The 22,692-nt window shown below is 41.9% G+C and overlaps 1 protein-coding gene across 9 annotated transcripts in view; it reads left to right on the top strand.

Moving 5' to 3' along the window:
- The window catches only part of PECAM1 (platelet and endothelial cell adhesion molecule 1), a 31,724-nt gene that overhangs the window by 5,183 nt on the left and 3,849 nt on the right, over nt 1–22,692 (top strand). For 3 of the 9 annotated variants that reach the window (XM_039715866.1, XM_039715865.1, XM_039715863.1), the window contains exons 8-15: nt 1,776–2,057; nt 2,508–2,615; nt 3,477–3,504; nt 6,973–7,043; nt 7,705–7,761; nt 8,982–9,050; nt 13,516–13,572; nt 20,245–20,267. In XM_039715866.1, coding sequence (XP_039571800.1) covers nt 1,776–2,057; nt 2,508–2,615; nt 3,477–3,504; nt 6,973–7,043; nt 7,705–7,761; nt 8,982–9,050; nt 13,516–13,572; nt 20,245–20,267 — 695 coding nt within the window. The remainder of the gene's footprint in view (nt 1–1,775; nt 2,058–2,507; nt 2,616–3,476; nt 3,505–6,972; nt 7,044–7,704; nt 7,762–8,981; nt 9,051–13,515; nt 13,573–20,244; nt 20,268–22,692) is intronic. The other 6 variants (XM_039715870.1, XM_039715869.1, XM_039715868.1 and 3 more) reach the window with 3 other exon arrangements.

Raw genomic sequence — 22,692 nt, 5'->3', positions numbered from 1 at the left:
ATGTGAAATGTTTACAAGTTCTTGCTCACTTGAGTTAAAATAGTTGCCTATCACAGCACTGTAGTCCAGGACCAGAGAAAAAGTCAATTCTTGATCTTTGAAAAAGAAGAGGTAATTTCTCTCTACCAAGGAGTTTTCAGCTTTGCATCCTAGTTTAAACCCAAATGGTGTTGGTCTCAATAAGATAAACTTGTGGTTAATAGGCTGTTTTCCTTCTGAGTTTTGACACTGAGTTGTGTATGACTAGAACAGATAAATCCAGAATTTTTGCATTTCTTCTGAGTCAGTTGGATTATTGCACTCTCCACTTGCTGAGCTCCCAAACAGGGCTTTTAAATGCAGTATTTGCATTCACCCAGACTACAGCACCTTAGGACTCACCTTAAATTCATCAATTCCACCATTTACTAACAGTAGAGAGAAGCTAAATGATAAAACTCTGAAGAATTGTATCTAGGGAGATTTGAAGTCAAGGTATTTTGAAATAACAAGGTACAAATAAACAAGCACAAATAATAATTTTAGTCCATTAACAAGTGGATATTTCTTTGCTGGAATTGGTGTATCCCAGCTGTCAGAGCTGTGGTTTGGGATGTATTGTGACACTGTTTAGAAGTTCTGAAGAGAAGGTCATTATTTGGAGCCCTGTTAGCCAGTCTTCCACAGTCCATCACTGGTGAGGTGGTGACTTCAAATTCTCTGTATTCTGTCCTTTCTGGCTGTACCAGACCTGGAAAAGGACTTATGTTTTCCAGAGCAATTCTCTCTGTCAGGGGCTCAGTCTTAGTAACCCATGTCTTATATCTAAATCTGCTTCCTAACACAAATACAGCTTCCATGGCCACCATCTTTTCACATCAAATCTGGTTTCCTTCCTCTGCTTCTGTACCAGTGTTTCTTTAATGATTCCTTCTTTACAACTGCCTTGTGTTATCCACAGCTCTTCCCCAAACACATTTATAATATTTCCAGAGAATTTTTCTTTGGGAATTTTAGCAAAACATGGTTCATATCCCAAACATTTTGCAAAGCTGCCGATATTCTACATGTCTTGCATCACACAATGTGTGTCCATTTTCTCCCCTTGAAACAAAGACCGAAACTCATCTGCTCCTAGGCCAGTTCTGTGTATGCTCATGTGCTTCATTTGTAAACCAGCAGACTTAAAATCTATGGTTTGGCTATGCATATTCTTACAACTTCTTTGAATGCAAGCTAACTTCTCTCCTTGTGTTTGCTATCTTCTGTAACCATTGAAATTTGGGATTTGCTTATGCTTTTGGAGAACTCGATCCATTATCTCCTGACACCCTCTATTGTATATTAAAAGTTACAAGAACACACTTATCACAGAATTAGCATAAACCAGCATAACTCTACATAACTATGAAAGCAGAACTACATAAATTGCACCATAATTATTTAAACAATGGAACTGCTGAGTGTATTATTTCTGGAAATTAAATCATTTGTAGGCTGGGGCCAGAGGGGCATCTGAAGGTTTTGAGGAAAGAGACTGACTGACCTCTCTGGAATGGATATAATTTTTTCCTGTGTCTGCTTTGTTTCTTTATCATGCCCTCTCTATTTCTGGGTCTATAAAAATATTTACTAGAGGATGCTGTCTGGCAGAGACTGTTCAGAAAGATTAATACTGTGCATTCAGTCTCTGTTTAACGAAGCATTAAAGCAAGCATTTCTCCAATACAATATTTTGTCATCAGAGTTATTTCTAATAGTGCTAATATTTGTTTTCTTTGTGCCTTCCTCTGTAGTACCAATCAGGGATGCCAGTTTGGGCAGCGTTCCGTATGGAGAAGTAGAAGTTGGCAGTGATGCTGCTTTCCTCTGCTCTGTGAAGGAAGGATCTTGGCCAATTGACTTCAAGTTTTTTAAAAAAACTGATCATGAAGTTCTTCTACACGAAGTAAGGGAATATTCAGACAGAACCATATGGCACAAGAAAACAATGAAGAGGAAGGACACAGGGACCTATTATTGCATGGCTTCGAACCGAGCCAGCGTGGACGTGCGGAGCCGTCCAATAACCATCAGTGGTGAGCTCCTTAATGATAAGCTGCCAATTCTGTCACCTTTACAGGTCAGGCCATCTGATTTGAGATGTTCCTCTGTATAACTCCCTTGCGGGAGTGGTTAATGCCACCTTACTGGTGGTTTTTGTTCCACTGCTGTCAGAAGTCAGAGAGATGTCTCTATAAATGGAGGTTGTCCAGCTTAGAAATATTAATTATAGAAAAATTAAGGGGATGCCCAAAAGCCAAAGGAGCAAGATGCAAGCTAAAACCAAGCTGTTGATCACACGCTTGAGCTTTTGGTCACAAAGGAGAGGCTCACTAGAAAACTTGGCACACAAGTCTCTTCCAAGGTCTTCCCCAGTGTGTAAGAAGGTTGATGTGTAGTAAAATGAAAGGTCAGGAACTACAGAATTTGGTAGTGCTGACCTGTCACTGTAACTACTCTCTTAAACCTGTTTTTCTTATTTGCAGTCATCTTAGCAGCTTGGCAGAAAGGAGTCATTGCTGCATTTGTCCTGACAGCCATGGCAGGAGCAGTGGCAGTCGCTTTATGGTGGTTTCTGCGTAAGAAGAAAAAGGGTAAAGAATGGTTCCCTTCTCTTTGTGTGGGGACACATGTGTTACAGTAAAACTTGCATTTGTCTCAGCTGCAAAGGCTTGTGGGGGTGAGGCTTCAAAGATGACTAAATGCAGTTAAAAGAATCTACTTAGAAATGCTAGGCGACTTAAATTAGGCTGCTGAAAAAATGTGCTGAAGCTTTCCAAGCAGCATATTGGGCAAAACGTGTAACTAATAGTGCTGGGCAGGCCTTAGGGAAGCAGAGGTTATAAAATACAGGCCAGAATTACACTGCTCCCATGCAGCCCTAGGTCTGAAATTCAGCCTCAGGCAATGTAGAGGCAGACAGGGCCTGAGGTTTCTGATCCCTTATGGAGCTATAACAATTTGATTTGGGGTCCAAACTCAGGTGTATTTGAGCTACTTCTCTAGTCCTCATGAAGCAAACTTAGATTATTAGTTTATGGGATTAGGTTTTTTTCTTCCACTCTGTAATACAATTTCATTTAGGGATTTGTCTTTTATCATTAAGGTATTTTTTAGGTCTAGTTATTTCAGAAAATAAATATATCTGATTTATCCTGTGATATCCTGTACATAGCAAATTATTTGGGAAAATCTGGAGCATTTGGATGTCCCAGATTGATTAAATTGTCTAGGTTAAAATCTGGGGTTTGGGATCTAGGGTTCTCTGTGAAAGAGAGACTTAAAGGACCTGGGAGATAAACAGGATATAAGACATGAGGTAATTAATTTTGTGATAGCCAGGAGAAACTACTCTGACAGGAGCAGACAATCGCTATATTTTTGTTTTTAATTTTTACTTTTAAATTCTTTACTTGTACAACCTATTAACAGAAGTTTTGTTTTTCTCTGTCAAGCTAAAGGACCATCCATGGAGATGTCTGGGTAAGATGCCTTCCTGTCTGGGTTTCGGCTGGGATAGAGTTAATTTTCTTCTCAGTAGCTGGTACAGTGCTGTGTTTTGCATTTAGTGTGAGAATAGAGTTGATAACACTGCTGTTTAGTTAAGTAGTGCTTACACTAAGTCAAGGACTGTTCAGTTTCCCATGCTCTGCCAGGGAGCAGGGGCACAAGAAGCCAGGCAGGATGGTGGCCTGGACAGTTGACCCAAACCAAAGGGATCTTCCACACCATAGAGTGTCACTCCCAATAGAGAAACTGGGGGGGATTTGTCTGGGAGGCACTTGTCAGTGCTCGGGGCTGGGCTGGGCATCAGTCAGCAGGTGCTGAGCAATTGTATTGAGCATCACTTGTTTTTCCTGAGTTTTACTCCTCTCTCTCTCTCTCCTTCTATTATTATTATTACTACTATTATTATTACTATTATTATTATTATATTTTACTTTATTTCAATAATTAAACTGTTCTTATCTCAACTGTTCTTACCTGGGTTTTTCCTTTTTCCAGTCCTTCTCCTTGTGTCCCTGGGAGTGGGGTGGGTGAGGGAGGACGCTTGGTTACCAGCTGGGGTAAACAACAGCAGCCCTTTTCAGCACCCAGCGTGGGACTCGAAATTAAGCACAGATCTGACCAGGGCATGTTGAAACAAGTTTGTTACAAGCATTCCTCGTGGTTTAACAGCCACTGGCCACACCGTGTTGATTTGTTTGCTCTCAGAGCTGTGTTCTCCAACACCTGGCTTGCACTACTGCACCCTGTTGTGTTCGTTGCCTTCGGGGCAGGGCTGAGGGGTTTAATTGTTTTAATTGTTTTAATTCACCTGGGCGTGTCTCAGCGCTGCCATCACCTGTGCGTGGGGAGACACCTGTTGGGAACTATTCACAATTGCATCTTTTACCCGATTCCTCGGACAACCGGCCTATGCAGGAGAGACATCTTCCCACAGCCTCCCTTTCTTCTCCAGCCTAATTACCAGAGCATTTGAGAATTAGGAGAATTTTGAATACGCTTGGGAATTTGGAACCAGCATGGTTCTATTGGTAGGAACCAGCAAGTGGCTGAACGTGGTTCAGCTCTTGTTTAGGGTCAAAAAATTATTTGTAGCTACTCCAACCCCCACGACAGGCACAGTGGGCACTCAAACTCCAGTAATCACAGACACTGTCACTACTCACCCCAGGGGTGGGTGATGCAGCTGAACCAGAGGACCAACCCCTGTCTGTAGCAGTTGCCCCTCAAAAAAGGAAAAGGAATGCCCAGGAAAGATGGCTTGTTTAGCAAAGAAGGACAAAGCAGGGTCATAACAAGAACAGGAGGAAGAGGCAGAACAAGAGGCACCTCACCCTGCCCCTGACTGAGCTGTGGGATATGCAAAAGGATTTCAGCCATCATCCAGGTGAGCATGTTATCACCTGGATGCTCAGATGCTGGGATAATGGGGAGGGTGGTGTGGAATTAGGGAGTAGGGAAGCCAAGCAGCTGAGATAATTTTCTAGGGAAGGGTGAATTGACAAGGTGATTGGAAAAGTAACACAAGTCCTCAGCTTCTGGAGGCAGCTCTTGTCAAGGAAAGGTGTTTCTTCAAAGAGGATGTTCTCTTTCACCCAGGCAAGTGGACCATAACAGAGAGAGGTACTCAGTACAGCAGAGAACTAGCCATGCTTAGAGATAGATAATTTATTACAGCCCAAACAACACATGCTCACTCACAGATCCAGATGAAGCCTAATGTGCACACAGCATGTATCAGGAACATGTACACCAGAGTGCACCATCATCGTGCACCAACTCACTGGCAGTGTTGTCTGGAGACACAAAGAGGCACCAGTGGTGGAGACAGTGGCTCCCCAACTCTAGCAGTACACAGAAAAATCTCTTCCTCCCTTGTCCCTGCTGTGGAGAAGCCAGTTGAGCAGCTGAAAGAGGATCTAGATTCTACTCCCCACGTTCACAGTCCAGAATCTCAGCTGGTAACAGAAAGTGTCCTTTGGTCAAGGGAGGATATTGAGGGGACACACCAGGGGAGACCCTGGCTTTTTCTGCAGGTCTACAGAGACAACACGAGGAAGTGGGATAGAAATTCCACTTCAGCCCTACATGAATTGCAAGGAAGAACAATCACAAGAGGGGTTTCTTCCAGGAAAGCTGCCGCTGTGGTCTGCAGTGGGCAGTTCCTCAGACAGAGTGGAAGGGCTCATCTTATTCCTGATCCTCTGGAAAGGAATTCTACTCCATTTTCACAAGAAGCAAGTTGCATAAACCTATGACCAAGACTAGAGGGGCCCTGCCTCCAGCCTTGTGGAAGAGAGGGACAGCCTTGTTTACGGGACTGTGTGGATCACGTGCCCCATAACGTCAGCCCCCCAGGAGTATAAGGCTGTAGCACACACGGGTGCACAGTGTACCCTGATGTAATCAGGCTGTGGAGGGCCAGAACCCACTTATGTTTCTGGAGGCAGATTCCAAGAGCTGACTGCTGGAGGCTGAAATCAGCCTGACTGGGAATCAGAAGCCCCCACTGGGACTGGCCCAGGGGTTCCAAGGGCAGAGACAATCTCAGGAGTGGGTACTGCAAGGACCCAGAAGAATCCTGGGGGGCTTACAGTGCAGCAGCCTTGGAGATGGAGGAAATGAAACAGCTGCCTGGTCCCACCTCTTGGAAGACCCTTCTTGCAGGGCTACTGAAGGTTGAACAGAGGAGGTGCTGGTCGCTGTCACAGCACAGCCCCGCGGCAAAACCGCGCCGAGCCTGGGGCTGTGGAGCTGCTGCTCTGGGCATCCCTTCTTTTCCTTGGCGCTTCTCTCTCTCACTCTCTCTCTCGTTTTCATTGCTATTATTATTATTAACTTCATTTGAATTATTAAACTGTTCTTATTTGAATCCATGGGGTTTATCTTTTCCCAGTCCTCCTCCCCATCCCTCCGTGGCAGGGGAGTGAGTGGGTGGCTGTGTGATGTTTAACTGCATCTGGGGTTAAACCACGACACCTGTTTATGATAGTGCTGCAATATTTCTGTGTGTAAAGGGCTGTATGCCTTGCTTCACGTTAATATAGCCTGTTGCAGTGCACATCTGCAGACAATAGATGGTTGTGCTTCGTGTTCCACCTGCTAACACAACAACAGGATGAGGAAATACTTTAACAATAGAAAAAGAAAAGGCCAGTTAAGTGCAATACAAGAATATCAGGTCTGTATATGAATGCATTTAAATATGGAATAAAATTGAAAATACAGAGGTCTTGAAGAAGAATAATGCAATAGGGAACATTTTTGACCTTAAAGTTTCCTTGTGTTTCTCCTAAAGCAAAGGCAAAATTTTCATTAGTTTCAGTGGTTAAGAATATGTGGTAGTCAGCATAGATAGTGACTGATCTTTGCACAGAATCATGTTGTTGGTTTTATTGACTGGTTTTGGATAATTACATCAAATTTTATTGGTTTGTTTTTCAGTTCTGCCTTGGCTCCAAACTTGACAAGTGAAAAACTAACAAGACCACCCAGTGATGGAAACTACTATTCAGGTAGGTTATTTTGCTATAAGACTGTTAGTAAATTGGTTTAATTAAACATCTAATTAAAGTTCTGGACTTCATAGTTATTGTTTGGATGGGACCCAATGTTTTGGGAATACAGAGGGATACCAATAACATTGTCCAAGGTATCTTCTGTCATTTTGTCTTTGTACAGTTTTTATGAGCACGTCTTACACAGATTGGTTTATAAATCTGCTCAGACACTTCTCCCAGGCAATCAATTGACAATATCACAGATGGAGAAATCATGGTAAAAGAAAATTACTTTCTGCTTTTGACACAGCTGCAAGAAAATTATTTCAGAGAGGAAATTTGAGCTGTGGCACATTGCCCTGTGATGTGGCCACGGTATAGAGATGTTAACTTGCCTGGGCACCTTTCATTGCAGGACCTCAGTGCACTTTGCAATGACAGGTGGGCCTGATGTTTAGAGCACCTGACATAGACAAAGTTGCCCCTTGGGTGTTTGTTAGCTGATAATTTAAAAAGCCACATTCTTCCCACCTGAATGTCTAGGTGGGAATCTAAAAGTAGAATGTGTTATATAGAAATATAGATAATGACAGTAGGAATTGCAGCTGTGTAATTCATTTATTTCATTGGTTACAATAAACACTGTGTCAGCTCATCTTTGGCTTTCATATTTTAGGATCAGGTTACATTGAAGATAATGAAAACCACATGAAATCAACAGATGACAGTAAAGGTAATTCCATACTCAAACAATAGATTTTAAAATTATATTATAATTGAAAGTCTCGATGTTTTCTAATGGCAGTAGTGAGGTAGTAATGATAGGGCCATCCCTTTTCTCCCATGGCCAAAATGACACCAATAGGACCCTTTTATCTATTGCCTTATGGATTGTAATTAGCTGTGCTGGATCCCAGGCCATCTAATGTAGGGTGGTATAAAAATACAACTTATACTCAAAATATTAAGTTCTATATAACAAATATTCCCATTTGTTTAAAAAAAAACCCAAGATTTTGTACAGATTTCTCCTTCTTTTACCTCTCTGTCATTTCTTCACTTCTCTGGATCTTGAAATATTTAAGAATTTAATCTAAAAATAACCTGCTATGAAATCTGAATAAAATAATCTGCCAAATCTGTTCTGCAGGATTTCAGTCTGAATTACTGTTGTGGTTCCTTCCAGCTCTTACAGAAATGTGGTAGAAAACTGTCCTCACCCCACTCTAAAAATAGAGTAGAGAGCAGCAGCTGTTTCTTGTGTCTGCTGCAGCCAGGTAGCCAGTTCCTGTCAGCCAGTGGCCCTGCCAAGTCAGATGTCTGATCATTGCCAGGCTTGCTGTGGGTGTTGTGGCAGAGAAGCATTTTGAGGAGGAAAGTGGTTCCATTCCAAATGTTTTATGTGAGGCTTAGAGGCAGCTTAGGAGAAAAGTGCTGAAATGGGCTAATTGGCAAAGCAGAAATTTGGAGAATGGGAGGTCGTGAAAAACATAAAGATGGCTTGAAGGTGAGGAAAGTGCAGAATGGGAAGTGTCCTGCCACAGCAGCCACAGAAAACCAGAAAGTAATGGCAGGGAGAGAAAGGGAAGAGCAGCTGGAGCAGGAATATGGGAGGAGCTCTGGTAATTCCCCACTCTAGTTCGTGTTGTGCCACTTTTGGAAGTGTTACATTGCAAGTAACAGTTTTAGGCACAATTTGCATGTCCCACAGTTTCAGAAATCTGCCTTTAGTCGGTCTCCTGCCCTTTGGAGTGGGATGATCCTCAGGAATGGGCTGGCCTTACAACTCAGCAGAGTAATTCCTGCCATCAGCAGGGCCTGGTCCTGCACCTATCACACACAGTCAGCTGGGACTTGTCCACTGATTTTAGTGGCAGCAGGATCAGGCTCACAGCTCCTAAGAAGCATGCAGTCCTACAAAGAAACATTTTCTTGGTATTTTTTTTGGGGCAGGACCTGACCTTGAGAGTGCTGAGGTGGATTACACTGAAGTTGAAGTCTCCACGCTTGATCCTCACAGAGGTAATAAACTCTCCAGCCTCTATGGGTTATTTTTGGGAGCAGCTCTGGGGCTGTTGCTGCTCCCTGGCACTGGCCTGGTATTGGCACCTGGGGATGCCAGGGCTGTGCTTTGTGTGCTCAGTCTCCTGCCAGGAGTGCTTCTAAACCTGGCTGGTGCTGCTGTTCCTGCAGTCCTTCCCCTGGGATCATTCCCATTTCAGGAGGTCTGTGTGGAGCAAGGCTCCCAGCTGGAGCTGTGGCCCTAAGCAGAAGGCAGCCTGCAGTGAAATACCCATGTTAAAGAGACCAAATTCACTGAGGGCCACTTGAGGTTGCCACAGGGTAAGATAATGGAGAGAACAGAAACCAGTGGAATTTCCTCCTTTTTAAGGAACTGGTTGAAGGGTCAAAGCTGTCATTCACTTGTGGTAGAGAAGGGAGACCAGTGTTGATTTAGTCTCTTAGTCTGGAGAGGCTTGGAGACCATCCTGAATTTTGTATCACCTTCAACAGAGAAATGAGGAGATTGATGCCCAGATAATTTTGTCCTCCTCCCTGCAGTAACCAAACCTCAGAGCGTGGGGCTGAGGTAGGTGTCTGCAGCCTCGAAGGAGAAATAGCCATGGAAATTTATTCACCACCCAAGTGCCCACTTCAATCATTCTGTGTCATCTGGAGAGCTCCAATGCCATTATGGCCTTGTGTTGAAACCTGCTAAACCTTTCAGAAATTTGCAAAAAGCTCCAAGTACATTGAAGTGAATAAACCCTTCAAGAGAAGTTTATGCTCTGCTCTTCCTTCTTTGCTTCAGCTGAATGAGAAGCAGACTGAGGAAGAAATGGATAAATTTCCTTCTTCCTGCTAGGAAGGACTAGTCACTTATATCAGAGCCCAAAGACGTGATTGTTTAGCTGTAGCACAGATGTCTGGGCCAGAGTGCTCACTCTTCAGGCCTGGCAGCCGAGCCCTCCTGTCCTTTTTGTTTTCACTTCCTGGTATCATCCATCACAGAGCCTTCCCTGTGTTGGAAGCAGGCTATTTACCCACCTCTGCTGAATTCTGCACTGAAGCACCAGAGTTGTACTCTTCTTCAGAATAGGGCTAATAATTGTTCCAACTGCTTCTCAGTGTGCACTACAATTCCACAATGGTGGTGTGCACACCATTCCACAATGGTGCAGAACAGTAAGATATGACAGTGCATTATTTAAATTAAAAGCCCCATTAAATTCAAGATCAACATCTATAAAGACAACATTTTCATCCATTCTTGATATATAACACTATTCCTGTATATCAGACTAAGTAATAAGATAATATCTGTGCTCTGTAGATAGAACCCCATTAAACCACAGAATAATGTTTACTATGGTTTGTAAATGAGACCAGATTATTTTAATTGAGCGCTGCCTCATGCTACAGAGCTATGCATGGCACACAGAACTGATAGATTCTGTAGGACTGAACTGTGTTGAGTGTACAGAGATATGAACAGTTCCCTGATCGATTTCCTTTGCTGCCCCAGGACACAGTGGAGTGCTTTAGTTATGGAAATGGAAACTGCACTGAAAGTATTTAATGTGTTCCTCTCTGAGAGCATCCTGAGGATGCTGCTTAAATAGAAGGTGTTGTGTGAAACCAAGTTATCTCTGGAGCTCTGCACTGCCTATCACAATGAAAACAGGATGAGATTTATTCTTGGGAAAAGAGAAGCAAAGCCAAGTTTCTTAATATTCCCTTGTAATAATCATGTACACCCACAGAGAGAATTTGGCCACAGAGCTGCTGCTGATTCTTCTGTTACGTTGGTGTTATTGTAAGGTTCTGTTCCCAGTCATAATATTCCTTCATGTCTGTGTGTGGGTACGACCAGCCCTTCCTAGGGAACAGAACTTTCAGATTATCACCTTGCTCCAAATCCCTTTTACACCTCTTTTGATTCCTCCTGTTTTCTGAAGGAAGACAAAGCAAATCACATTTACCTTTTCTCTGGGCACACATTGTTCATCCAGCAGCTACACACAGTCTGATTCCTTCTGCCTTTTGAGGAACTGCAGATTTCTTTGATCTCTCTGGCCTAACCTCAATTTAATTTATCTTTCCAATCATTTGTCCCTCCTGCACTGTTGGCAATGTCAATACTAATGTTCTCAGGAGCAGGAGAGTCATATTTTGTGCACTGTGAAAGGGCACTGCAATAAATGCTGCAGTATCTAAGATGTAACTGTTGCCTTTTTGTCACTTCTGGGAATTGGGATTGATTGAATGTCACTTCAAACAAAGTTGAAATTATTGTAGAAGGATGAACACCTTGTCTTTATCAGTAAAGAATTACTTACATTTGAAAACACTGGTTTACCCTCTTCTTCAAATCATGTCTCAGCTATCTGATAATTTCTGGAATGCTTTTATCTGGAATTATTAAATTCAATACTTACTAAGTTTGTATGCTTAACAAAAATATAGTGGTTGTCTTCTCTAAAGCTTAGTTGAGAAAGAAGATGGCAAGGTGACTTAGACCCTTTATTGGCAATTTGAGAAAAACCAAAGTCAGGGGCTAAAGTCAGATCAGGAAATATCCCTGAAGTGACAAGGCAGAAACTGCTAAGCATGGCTGAGGAAAAATATTCTCCTTATTTTACTTTTATATCTGGTTAGTTATCTGCAGGGTGGCAACATTATAAAATTAGTGGGAACAAAATGTCAAACCATCCAAGTAATTTCTCCTGGCACATTTTTTCAGTGCTAGGACGACTTTTGGAACGTTGACAAAGGAAATAACATGGGCAGTGGCATTATACCACAATATAATGAAATGGGTATGATAAAAAATAAAAAAAGCAAACTGAGGAAATGCCTCAAACCAAGTCTTTGCACAGAGTCAATAGCAGTAGATTTAGGACTGTTACCTGCTAAAAAAGAGTCCTAAACAAAATGAGCTACCTTTTGTTAAAATTCCAAGAAGGTTCTTACTTCATTGGAAACTGAATTGATAATTTAAGCAGTAGCTTGTAAGCATGCCTTGAGATCCTCAAATAATTTTGCAAAGAAAGTTCATGCCAGAGCTGCAAGTTTGAAAGCTGTGATTAGACACCTGGGGAAGTGTAGCTGCTATTGTTTAAATTAATGGCAGTTTTGCCATTCCATTCTGATGTGCTAGCTCACAGCATTTAAAGAATGCTGAACAGAATAATAATTAACAAAAAATTAATGGAATTAGCTTTGGGACATCAAAATTTGGTGCCAGAGACACTTGGGTTCTTCAGGGCAATGCAGAACAGTAACAGTCCTGACTCTGAGTCTGCAAATCATTATGTCTGAATTCTTTAAATATTGGGGGGGTTTAAAACTTTTTAGCTAAATCACAGGATTCTGTATCCAGAAATGTGAATTTTTTCCTTCTTTTTTTTTTTTTTCAAAGAGGAAACAACAATTTAATTTTAACTAGAAAAATTTAACTTCTTTGTTCTTTGAAGGTCCACAGAAATTGGAGGTGATACTGATAGAATTCTGAGGTTTTCCAGGAGACTCAGTTTAACTGAAATGAATGAGTGTTTCTGAAGCACTTTGAGATCCATGAACAGCAAGCTCCTGGACCCTGCCATCACAGACCTTTACAGAAAGTGAAGAAAGAGGTTTTAAATGCACTGGTCTGAAGCACTTTGATTGCCCAGGGATTTTTAAACCACAGCCATACAATGAATCCAGGAGATTATTCTATTAGAAGTTTATGCTGACCATAAGAAAATGATTCTTTGCTATTTTCAGGCCTTTAGACAGGGCTCTGTCCAAAAGGAGACCTTTCCCAGATAAATGGAAGCTGTGCAATGTGAAATCTGCAAATATTCTTCTGAGACATTTCACAAAGCACAGCAATTTAAATTATTTTTTATGCCCTTAAGATTTATAGAGGTTAGTTGCCAAATGGATTTCTAGTTAGTCTTCTTCTGAGACATTTCACAAAGCACAGCAATTTAAGTTATTTTTTTGTGCCCTAAAGATTTAGACAGGTTAGTTGCCAAAAGGATTCATAGTTAGTGTTCCAAGTGATAGATCTCCTCAGGGCTAGGATCCCTAAATCCTTAGAACAAATTGAAGAAGCTCTTCAAAGTGATCCAGAGAAACCTTTCTCTGGTGGTAGATGTCTCTGTGAAATTAAAGCAGTATTGGTTCAAGTTCAGAAGAAGATTAGGAGAATGTTGAAGTCAAATTTGGAAAGGGAAGCAGATTTTCATAATTTTTACACAGAAGGAGACATCCTTCTCTCACACCCTTACAGGCCTGGTTTGGGGAGGGGTTGTACTTGCTCTTCTCACAGACTCCACAGGCTCACTGCTTCTTATGTAGCTGCTTCTTCTGAAAGTAAAAAAAAATATGTTCTGCTTGTTTAAGGAGCTTTTCATAAGGCAAACAAAACAAAAAACAAACAAAAAGAAAAAAGAAAAAGAAATAAAATATATTGACTCTGTGCCAATGCGTTTTCCAGCTCCTGAACAGAAGGGGACTGAAACAGTTTATAGTGAAATCAGAAAAGCTAATAATGGTAAGTAAGCTAGTGAAAAATTAAACACTTTAAGGAAGTGTGTGTGTAGAGGTTAGGGATAAATTCATGACTGAATATTTTATAAGATAATATTTAGACTGAATAGTTAGAACATAAGCGCCATAATAAAGAAGAGCTGCAAGTCACATCAGATAGGAGCATACCAAAGTGCAGCTACAAAATCACAGAAGCTGATAAATTGCACGACATCTTCATGGCTCCTCATAAGTCAATGATATTAATATTTGTGACATCTACTTCATCAGCCCATTTGTGCTGGATCTGCTGAATATTTGGGCCATACATCTGGATCTGAATCAAGATCCCTGTTAGGGATCAGGATTTTTGGTCCTGGTATCTCAAACTGCTCAAGAGAAACATTTGTCTCTTAATTGACCATATTTGTCACATGCTATAAAATATTCCATTTGCTTTGGGTGTAACCCCAGCAAATATCTCGAAAGCCCCCAGGAACAGACCCTACAAGCCTTTACAGCCATTTGATCATTTCAGCAGCTCCTCTAACACAGACCTGTGTGTGGGCAGTGGCAGCTTGCTGGCAATTCCTGTCTGTAAATGTTCTGGCACTAATCACTTCAGAGACAGTGGCTCAAAAGAAGGTTATTTCATCATGGTTTGTCAGAGTCTAAATCTGAAGGGATTTCCTCTCCTCTCTTTGTGTTAGGAAGTCTAGATTTGTAAATATTAGGGCTGCAAACCATTCATATTTTGTCCCCATTCAGGCTTTGTTGTGTGCCATTTTTAATTTTTGGTTGTGCTTTAAGTTTCTATTTTTTCTATAAGGCATTTCCCACCTCTGACACAATATGTCTCTGGGGAATCTTTTATTGTGAGGGTCTCCACATACTTTAGAAAACATTACTTAATTTTTCCTTGTTAGGACTTACATGGCAATTTTTATCTCCATTTTACAGCTGAATAAACAGAGAGATTAGGTCATGCATTTAAGGCAAAGTGTTTAGAGAGTGACAGCAGTGGCAGAGGAATTTCAGAATCCTTGGTGCTGTGCCTGTGTGGTGTACTCATTTTTCACAGCCTTGCAGTGAAAATCAGAATATCTTTCACACTTAAGAGCATGGCCAGGCACTTCATGCATGTCCACCAAGAGAAAAAACACAGTTTATTTTAGGGCTGAGCCCCAAGGCCACAAATGTTCTGAAATGTTCTCCAGTGGGTGTGAACTGGACCTGTAAAAAGCTGCAGAAGCTGCTGCATAACCCTGACCTGCTCAGCCCAGGTGTGATGGTGACTCTCACACCACTCACCAGCCCTGGTTTTTTCTGGTACATAACAGAGGATGCAGACTCCAGGCAGGTACAGCAGAGCTGAAATTCAGAGAGCACCTAAAAGGCTGTAATACCACAAGGTGGGAACTGCAGTAAAATGGGATATGATTGAAATTCTGAGCTGGATTAGCCAGAGGATCTGCAAACACCCCTTAATCTTGCAGTCCACCTGCTCTTTTAGGCATAACATTCTACAGTTTCAGTTATTCTTGGAAACTCAGTAGCAGTTTATTGTTTCAATCACGTCTGTTTTTCCTGACTGATGCACAGGAAAAGTGTTTCAATTAGATAAGCAGTGCATCACCCAGCAGTGCAGTGCTGGGTTACAGTAAATGTAACACTATCTTGGATTTTTGGTAGGCTGTGTGACTGTGAGGTGGCAAAGTGTAAATGCAATGATGATCCCCATGAAATATTCTATTTTAATATATATTAATATAAGCATATTAAATGATGCCAATTGTGACAGATGTTGAACATGGCTAGTGGGTGCAGAAGTTGATTTACCATTCTATTCTTTGATTTTTTTGAGCAAAAGCCCAAGAGTACAACCTACTTCAGGAAGGCAATGATTCAGACAAACGTGTCCTTAGGAAAATCATGAGTTTAGGAATTTGTGTCAGCTACACAGTTTGACATATTTAACCCCTAAGACCTATGTGACATTTTATTATTATTTGTTTGTAGGTATCTATTGTGGTTTAATTAGAACTGAGTGCTTCATAAGCAATTTTGTCTTATGAAGGGGTTGTCTGTGCATTCCAAAAATTGTGTGCACTAGAGAGGAAGCTGAAGGACAGTCAGTGGTTGTTATGTCTGAGGCAGTTCTTTGTGACTGAGCTAAAACATTTTTGCTCTTCATTTTTCTGACAGCTCTCACTGCTATCCCCAGTAAGGCAGATGCCATAGCAGTAACCAACTCCTTATTTTGAGTTCTGTTGCTGTTGCTTGCTCTTATCCAAAATCTGCACCATGAATCCACAGTGCCAATAATGCTCTGAGCTTTCCCAAGCCCCAGGCCTTTGGCACTGTGCTGAGCATCTGTCATTATGCTTTTCCTTTTTATTTTCCTGGTGCTGGCTATGTTATCTCCTGCTTCCACCATGAGTGCCTCCACCACACCGTGGACAAGACTCCCCATCCTCCCTGCTGTGCTGTTTTCTGAGTGCCAGGACTCAGGAGGTGGTTTTACTTTGGAGATAGACAGAAACTGTCAAATGCACATCTCAAGTCCCAAAAGAACTGCATGTGGTTAAATACAGTTAACTCATTTGCAGTGGGAAAAGCAGGTAATTTGTGAAATTCCATTCTGGTCAGGTATGTTTTGATTGAAAGTCAATTAATGTCACTCTCTGGTTGGTTGGATGCTGGATTTCCTCTGCTGTAATGAGAGTTTAAGGAGGATGCTGCTCACTTTGCTCTGCCAGCAACTGTGAGATAAGAAGTTGTCCTTGCATTGTTGTTGAAAGATTAGTTTAATTCAGAAACATATTTGGTGATCAGGATGTTCACACGGGTATTGTTTTAAAGAGCAATGGGCTGTTACTTTAGTATTGTACATAAAATACCAAAAACTTCAAGCCTCAACTTTAAATCAGACCTTACATCCTAATGGCAGTTTGGGGAATGGTCAGTTAGTGCCATTCAGGTCAGTAACAGCATTGGGTAAAAGTCCTTGAAGCTCACCAGCACGAACTAATTTCCTTAAAATCCTGCTTTCTCTGCTTGCTCTGTGAAAGGGCCAAAGCATGTTGTGAGTGAGGAATGCCCAGCCCAGTCCCAAAGTCGCTGCTTTTTGTTCGGAAAGAAGGGATATAGTCTAAAACTGAAGCAAAACAGGCAATTGTGTAAATCCACAGGCTGCCAGGAGTGATAAAATGGCTCTGGCCCTGCTGCCCCCCCTGCCTGTGCTGGATCCAGGCTGGCAGCTCTTCCTGAGGGAGGCTCAGGATGTGTCACACACGAGTCCAGCTGCCTGGGTGGGGGCTCTTTCAGGCATGATTTATTTCCATCACACCTTTCATCTTCCCAAGAGGCAGCCGGGGCAGGAAGCCCAAGCATCTCCATGCTGGTTCTTTATCTCAGCTCCAGCCCTTCCCTCAGCGCTGATCCCAGTGCTTGGGACTGAGTCCTGTTCGTGTTGCTGAGGAGAATGAGAGCCAACTCCAGCTCACAGATTTCCTCACGTTTTTCCAGGACACTTCCTGTGGAAGATGATGTTATTGGTACATTCTTTCTCCTTCAGTGAACTCTGTCTTTGCTGTGTGTCAGACCCAAAGCTCACAGAAGCCAGTGACAGGCTTTGCACTGATATTTTGTGCACTGGAATGAGCTCACTGTGGCTTATTGCAAGATAACGATTCCAAATTTCTTATTAGGAAAGTGGAAATCCAGCAAACAAAATGCAGAACCAGCCTTTATGCTGCTAAGTCTAGAAAAATTAGTTGGTCACTTGGAAGCAATTGCAGCAGCGGGACAGGAAATTCTAAGAGTCCTACAGCAACCAACAATGTACTATGGAAAAATAAATATAGCCCAGTGGAAAGAGGCATGAGAAATCCCCATTGCATTCAGAGGGTTGGAACAAATCTCTTCGAAATCAGCTCTAGCAATCAGGAAATCTGCTCAAATACTTTCCTGCTACTGAGCCTCGGGCTTAACACCTACATCTTAGCCAGAATTTCCCACTGAATCCTTTTCCAGCACAGCAAGAGCTCACAGGGTCTGGGGATTCATTGTGCTGTGCAGAGCTCAGTGTTACGGGCACATGAGAGTTGCAGGCTGTCCAAACCCAGGCAAATAACTTGTCCTCTCTCCAATTTAAAACCTCTTTGGATCTTTGGGTTTCTAGACATATTCTAGACTCAGGCCTGGATCTGTGAGACGTTGATTCCAGAGCCAAATGCTCACAACAGCTTCAGCCAAAAATCAGGCAAAGCCAGCTGGTTTCAGTAAGGCACAGATATGCAGGGAGCTTCTGACCTCGCTTGAACCTCCAGTGCAGAGCTGGATTACGTGCATGCCCCGTGTCAGAGCTGTTCCCAAGCTGCCTGCCAAGACTCCCTGATGGAAGCTACTGCTCCTGCAAAGGCCTTGGCAGAACGTTGTGTGTCTGCAGCTCAGCACCTTTGGTTCGTGGGCTGACATCCTGGCTCTCACCAGGGAGTGCCTTGGAGGTGGATTGACAATTGCAGCTGTTTGGGCACATATTCTCCTCTCCAGAACCTCTAGCAACAGGAAATGTAGAGCAAGTGGGGGGTCACAGTGTCATATGTACTCCTTTGTAAAAATGTGTTTGAATTTAAAATCCCATCAATTAGAAGCAATACCAAGAGTTTAGATCTACCAGAAGTCCATAAAACCACCTACCTTTTTCAGAATGGGGAATATTTTAGAAATCACCAGTATCAGACCTTCAGCTCTGTTTCCTTTCACAAAACATGGAGCTTCTACAGAAGCTTGACCAGTTTTTCTGTGTGTCTAGAATCCAGCATTTCTCAACTCCCCATTTTTGGCAGTAAGGGAAAGCAAGGTGTTATGAAAAATCTGTCAGTTCTACAGTAAAACTAGTAAAAAAGTAAAACCACCTCTTTTTTTATTATTTATTTTTTAAAACAAAAATGAAATCAAAAGACTGACATGGTAAAGAATGAGCAAAAGCACTGTATCATTGTACCTTTATTAGTGGCTGCCCTGACTGGTCCCTGGTAGAAATCACCCTTCCAGCAGCTCTTCCCTGACACAGAGTGTGACATTTCCTGCCAGGGCTGTGACACTCAGCTAGAAAGCCCCAGAGCTCTGGATGTGGGTGACAGGTAACAAGCAGGCAGCACTGCTGGCACTGTGACCTCCAAGCCTTGGGTAGCCAACATCCCGTTGTTTGAAGTCTGGAATCTACACAAAATTTCTCATTTCCTCCTTCCTGTGAGAACAATACGTTGTGACAGAGACTAAATGACAGCTTGTTAATGCCTCACTTCATAAACCTTATGTATGGTTTTGTCCACTTAAAGCCAGGCTTTGATGTAGCACTGGGTCACAGTGGTTTTGTTCAATTCTGGTGCCTTTCAGGACACAAAAATGTTTTTGTGTGTGTTCCATGTAATGTTTTCTTTTGTTTCCTAATGTCTAAATATATGTGGATTAATCTTGCAAACACTGAGATCAATTTTATACTGAATTTGAGTTCATGCACTGCTGTAAGGTGCTGTAGTCATCTCAGTTTTTAATCCTTTGCTTAGGCTAAAAGTTCTGGGTAGAAAACTCCGAATGTACAGAGACCCTCACCTGTGTTCAGTTCCCTTGTTACTTCTGCTGGCTGACAAGGGAGTTTCTAAATACTTTTATTAGGGTCTAATAGTGGTAGTAATGCTCTGCATAATGTCCTTTACTTAGTGATTTCAGGTAACTTCCCAAAATTTACATAAGTGCTCTGCCTATGGAAAACTGATTTTTAAATTTGCTATTTAAAAAATATATATAATTAGAAAAACAGAGATTCTAAACTCACCCCCATTTATATAAAAAATACTGGGAAGATTAACCCAAGGCCCAGTCCAACCCCTTTTGTTGAACATTTAATGGATTTCCTTCACACAGCCTCTCTCCAGTGAATCTGATACACTTCAAAATTCAGCATTTATTTTTATCACATGGGAAATATCTCAAAAGAACAGAAAGATGAGCACTTTTAACAATACTTGAAATCCTCTCCAAAAACTGGAGCTACTTTGAGAGGGGAAAGAAATAGTTATATTTTGGTAATTGAATGTATTCTGTGAAATTTCTGAATAACTAAACCCACTTTTTTGAAATAAGTGTATGATCCAGTCTTAAAGTTCACTGGCCCTAAAAGGAGAGAGCTTGCTGGCCCTCAGGTTTTTCATTGGGAACAAGCAACTTTTCATTAATAAAATGTCAGGTGTCTTTGCAAGATGTTATTTTTGCCCTGAAAATTATATCCTCTACTGGATTTCTGCAATACATTATTTTCCTGGCAAGGAACTGGATTAGGAAGTAAAATGCTGATGAGAACTTGCCTCTAAAAGGAAGACTCTCTTGTCCAGTAACAGATTGTGCCCTCAGTGGAGACTTCTACCCTAGCACATGATCAGGGAAGCTGCCAAACAGGTCCTGTTCAGTGTGGGCTTTGAAATGTCTGGACTCACCCCTGTACTTGGATTAAACTACAACTTGGATACTCCTCAAAGCCCAGAGCTTTAACCTTAGATGTAGGTAGGAATTTTACATCATTGCAAAGTGAACAAAAGGGTTGAAGTACCTCTACCTGTATTTTCTGGAACATAAAACTGGTCACTCTGCAAGGTGCCATTTCATAATTTATACGTTGTATTTTATTTTGCAGACTCTATGGAAAACAGGCATTCTGTAAGTACACATTTTATGCCATCAGTTCAATATAGTGACCTGGGTTGAGATGGTTGTGCATCTGGTGAGATGGTGTTCAAGGGCTGACGTGGTTTATTTGTTGCTGGGACCTTTGCAGGACAGATGTGAGGCAATCCCTTTGTATATATTTTCATGAATCAGACTTTCAATCCTCTGTTTGTAGAATGGTCAGTTTTAGGAGTCTGTGGAAAGGGCTGGAGTTTGGGGGTGCTGGATAAGATCATTATCACCTGCTCAGCTTTGGGTCTGTGCCACCAACGCTGGCAGGGTGGCACAGGGTGGCACAGGGTGGCACAGGGTGAGGGGTGGCTCTGGAGGCACAGGAGATCTGCAGATGAAAACTGCTCACCTGTAAATGCTTCACTGGGGACAGAGCTGCTGTTCCAGTCCCATCTGCCACCCCAGTGCCAGGGATGAGGCTGCTCTCACAGCCCCTGTGACTGGAATGCCCAGAGAGCTGAGCTCCTTCCCAGGGTGTGAGCAGCTGAACCCAGCAGGGATGATCAGCCCAGCCTGCAGAAACCCCTTCTGTTCACTCTCTGTGGCTGGTTCCTCCTGGGATTGCTTTCATCCACTGGTAGAGCAGGTAGGATGACTCCAAGGGCTGGCAGTAAACTGAGACCTTGTAAGAAATTTTTGAAGGCAGACAGTTTTTATTGCAGAGTACAAAGCTGGGTCACAGAAGTGGGACTAACACCGTTCATATATATGGAGGATCTCATCTAAAAATGTGGAGTTTTGTGAATGTTCTGTAGGTGGTGAACAGCTTCATAGTGCTAAGAAACCAGTGGCAAAATATGGAATTTTTTAAAATAGAAACACCGTTCATATATATGGAGGATCTCATCTAAAAATGTGGAGTTTTGTGAATGTTCTGTAGGTGGTGAACAGCTTCATAAGAAACCAGTGGCAAAATATGAAATTTTTTAAAATAGAAATCTGTTGAATGAGCTGTTACTCTGCCCTCAGGAGATCTGAGAGGCAGGGAACTCACATTTCAGGAGTGCTTTTATGAATGTTAGATATTCTATCCAATCCAACTCAGACTAAGCAGACAGTTTTTTCTGCCACCCACTTTGTGACTTTGGAGCTTGTACTTAAAAAGAAAAAAAGGAGAAACTCATAAATAAGAATCACAATAGCACAGTCTACGTCAGCTCATGGCAGCCATCTGAGTTTTGAAAGGCTCCATCAGCACTCCCATCCCCCTGGGACACACAGGCAGCCCATTGTATTATTTACAGACACTGGCAGTGCACTGAAGGTCACAGATTGTGTTACAATAAACAGACTCATATTAACACAGGCCAGGAGGGTTTATAGTGTCATTGTCTCTCTTAGTTTAAAGGTCTGTTTTGATTCTTTGCTCTCAATTTTCTAAAAATATGTTGAGCTGAACCCTCCCCTGGGTTGTACCAGGCATTCCTTGGAGTCATGCAGAAGAAAGTTTGTCCCTGTCCAACACAAAAGAAAAAATGGTCAAGGGTGGCCATGACAGACATGAAGTGTAAGCTCAGGGAGGAGGTTTTGTCTTCTTTTTTCCACAGCCTACATAATTTCTAATGGACACAAAGATGTTTTTTTGTTTTTTTGGTTTTTTTTTTTTTTCCTGTTGCCAAAAGTGAGTAAAATATCTCTCCATGGAAGTATAAGAAAAAGTCAGTGAAAATAAACTGACCACCCTGAGAGAATCACTTTCATAACTAATTGGGCTATTAAAGCTTGCTAAACCAGGCAGTCCATGAAGTAATGTCAGATTCAAGGAAGAAAAGTGTCAGCTGAGGGCAGTGTTTCTTTGTGCTTCTTTTACTACTCTCGTGTTAGCAGTAGAAGGGTAATAAAAGTAGTTATTCTGTAAAACTAATCTCATTTTCAGAAATACCCCAGAGCAAAGTCAGTCTTATAACACTTGCACATGTTGAGTTTTCCTAGAAGCTGCCTTATTCAGCTAATGTCTGAGACATTGTCCCTCCTTAGCTATTCTGTTCATGTATTAACATAGTGACTATTAGTCTTTTTTTTTCATTATTAGTGCTTTAAAGGACATAGCAAAAGAACAGAGCCTTGTCTTCGGCTTCTTAAGTTCCCACTTTTGTTCCCAATAAAGCCTGTGACAAAGCAGCACCTCCCTCTCCAAATAAATGACCTAAAATTGGACTGGACAGTTGAATTTCTTCATAGATTTTCCATTCCCTCTACTTGTCTCTCAACACTTCACAGGCCACACAGATGAATACAGAAGAGGCAGGGAGCTGCTAAGGTGCTTTTTATCATCATTTTCTTGCAACTCTTTTTTTTCAGTAGCTCATTTTCACACATGTTTAATTGTGATGTATCTCAGAGGTTTGGCCCAAATGAGGAGTTGTTGATCCTACTCATGAAAAGGAAAATGCTCCTTATAAAG

This window comes from Passer montanus, unplaced genomic scaffold, assembly GCF_014805655.1.
Source record: "Passer montanus isolate IOZ18808 unplaced genomic scaffold, ASM1480565v1 scaffold35, whole genome shotgun sequence".
NCBI lineage: Eukaryota > Metazoa > Chordata > Aves > Passeriformes > Passeridae > Passer > Passer montanus.
Note: the sequence above shows the minus strand (reverse complement) of the source record. Positions and strands in the feature narration are given on the sequence as shown.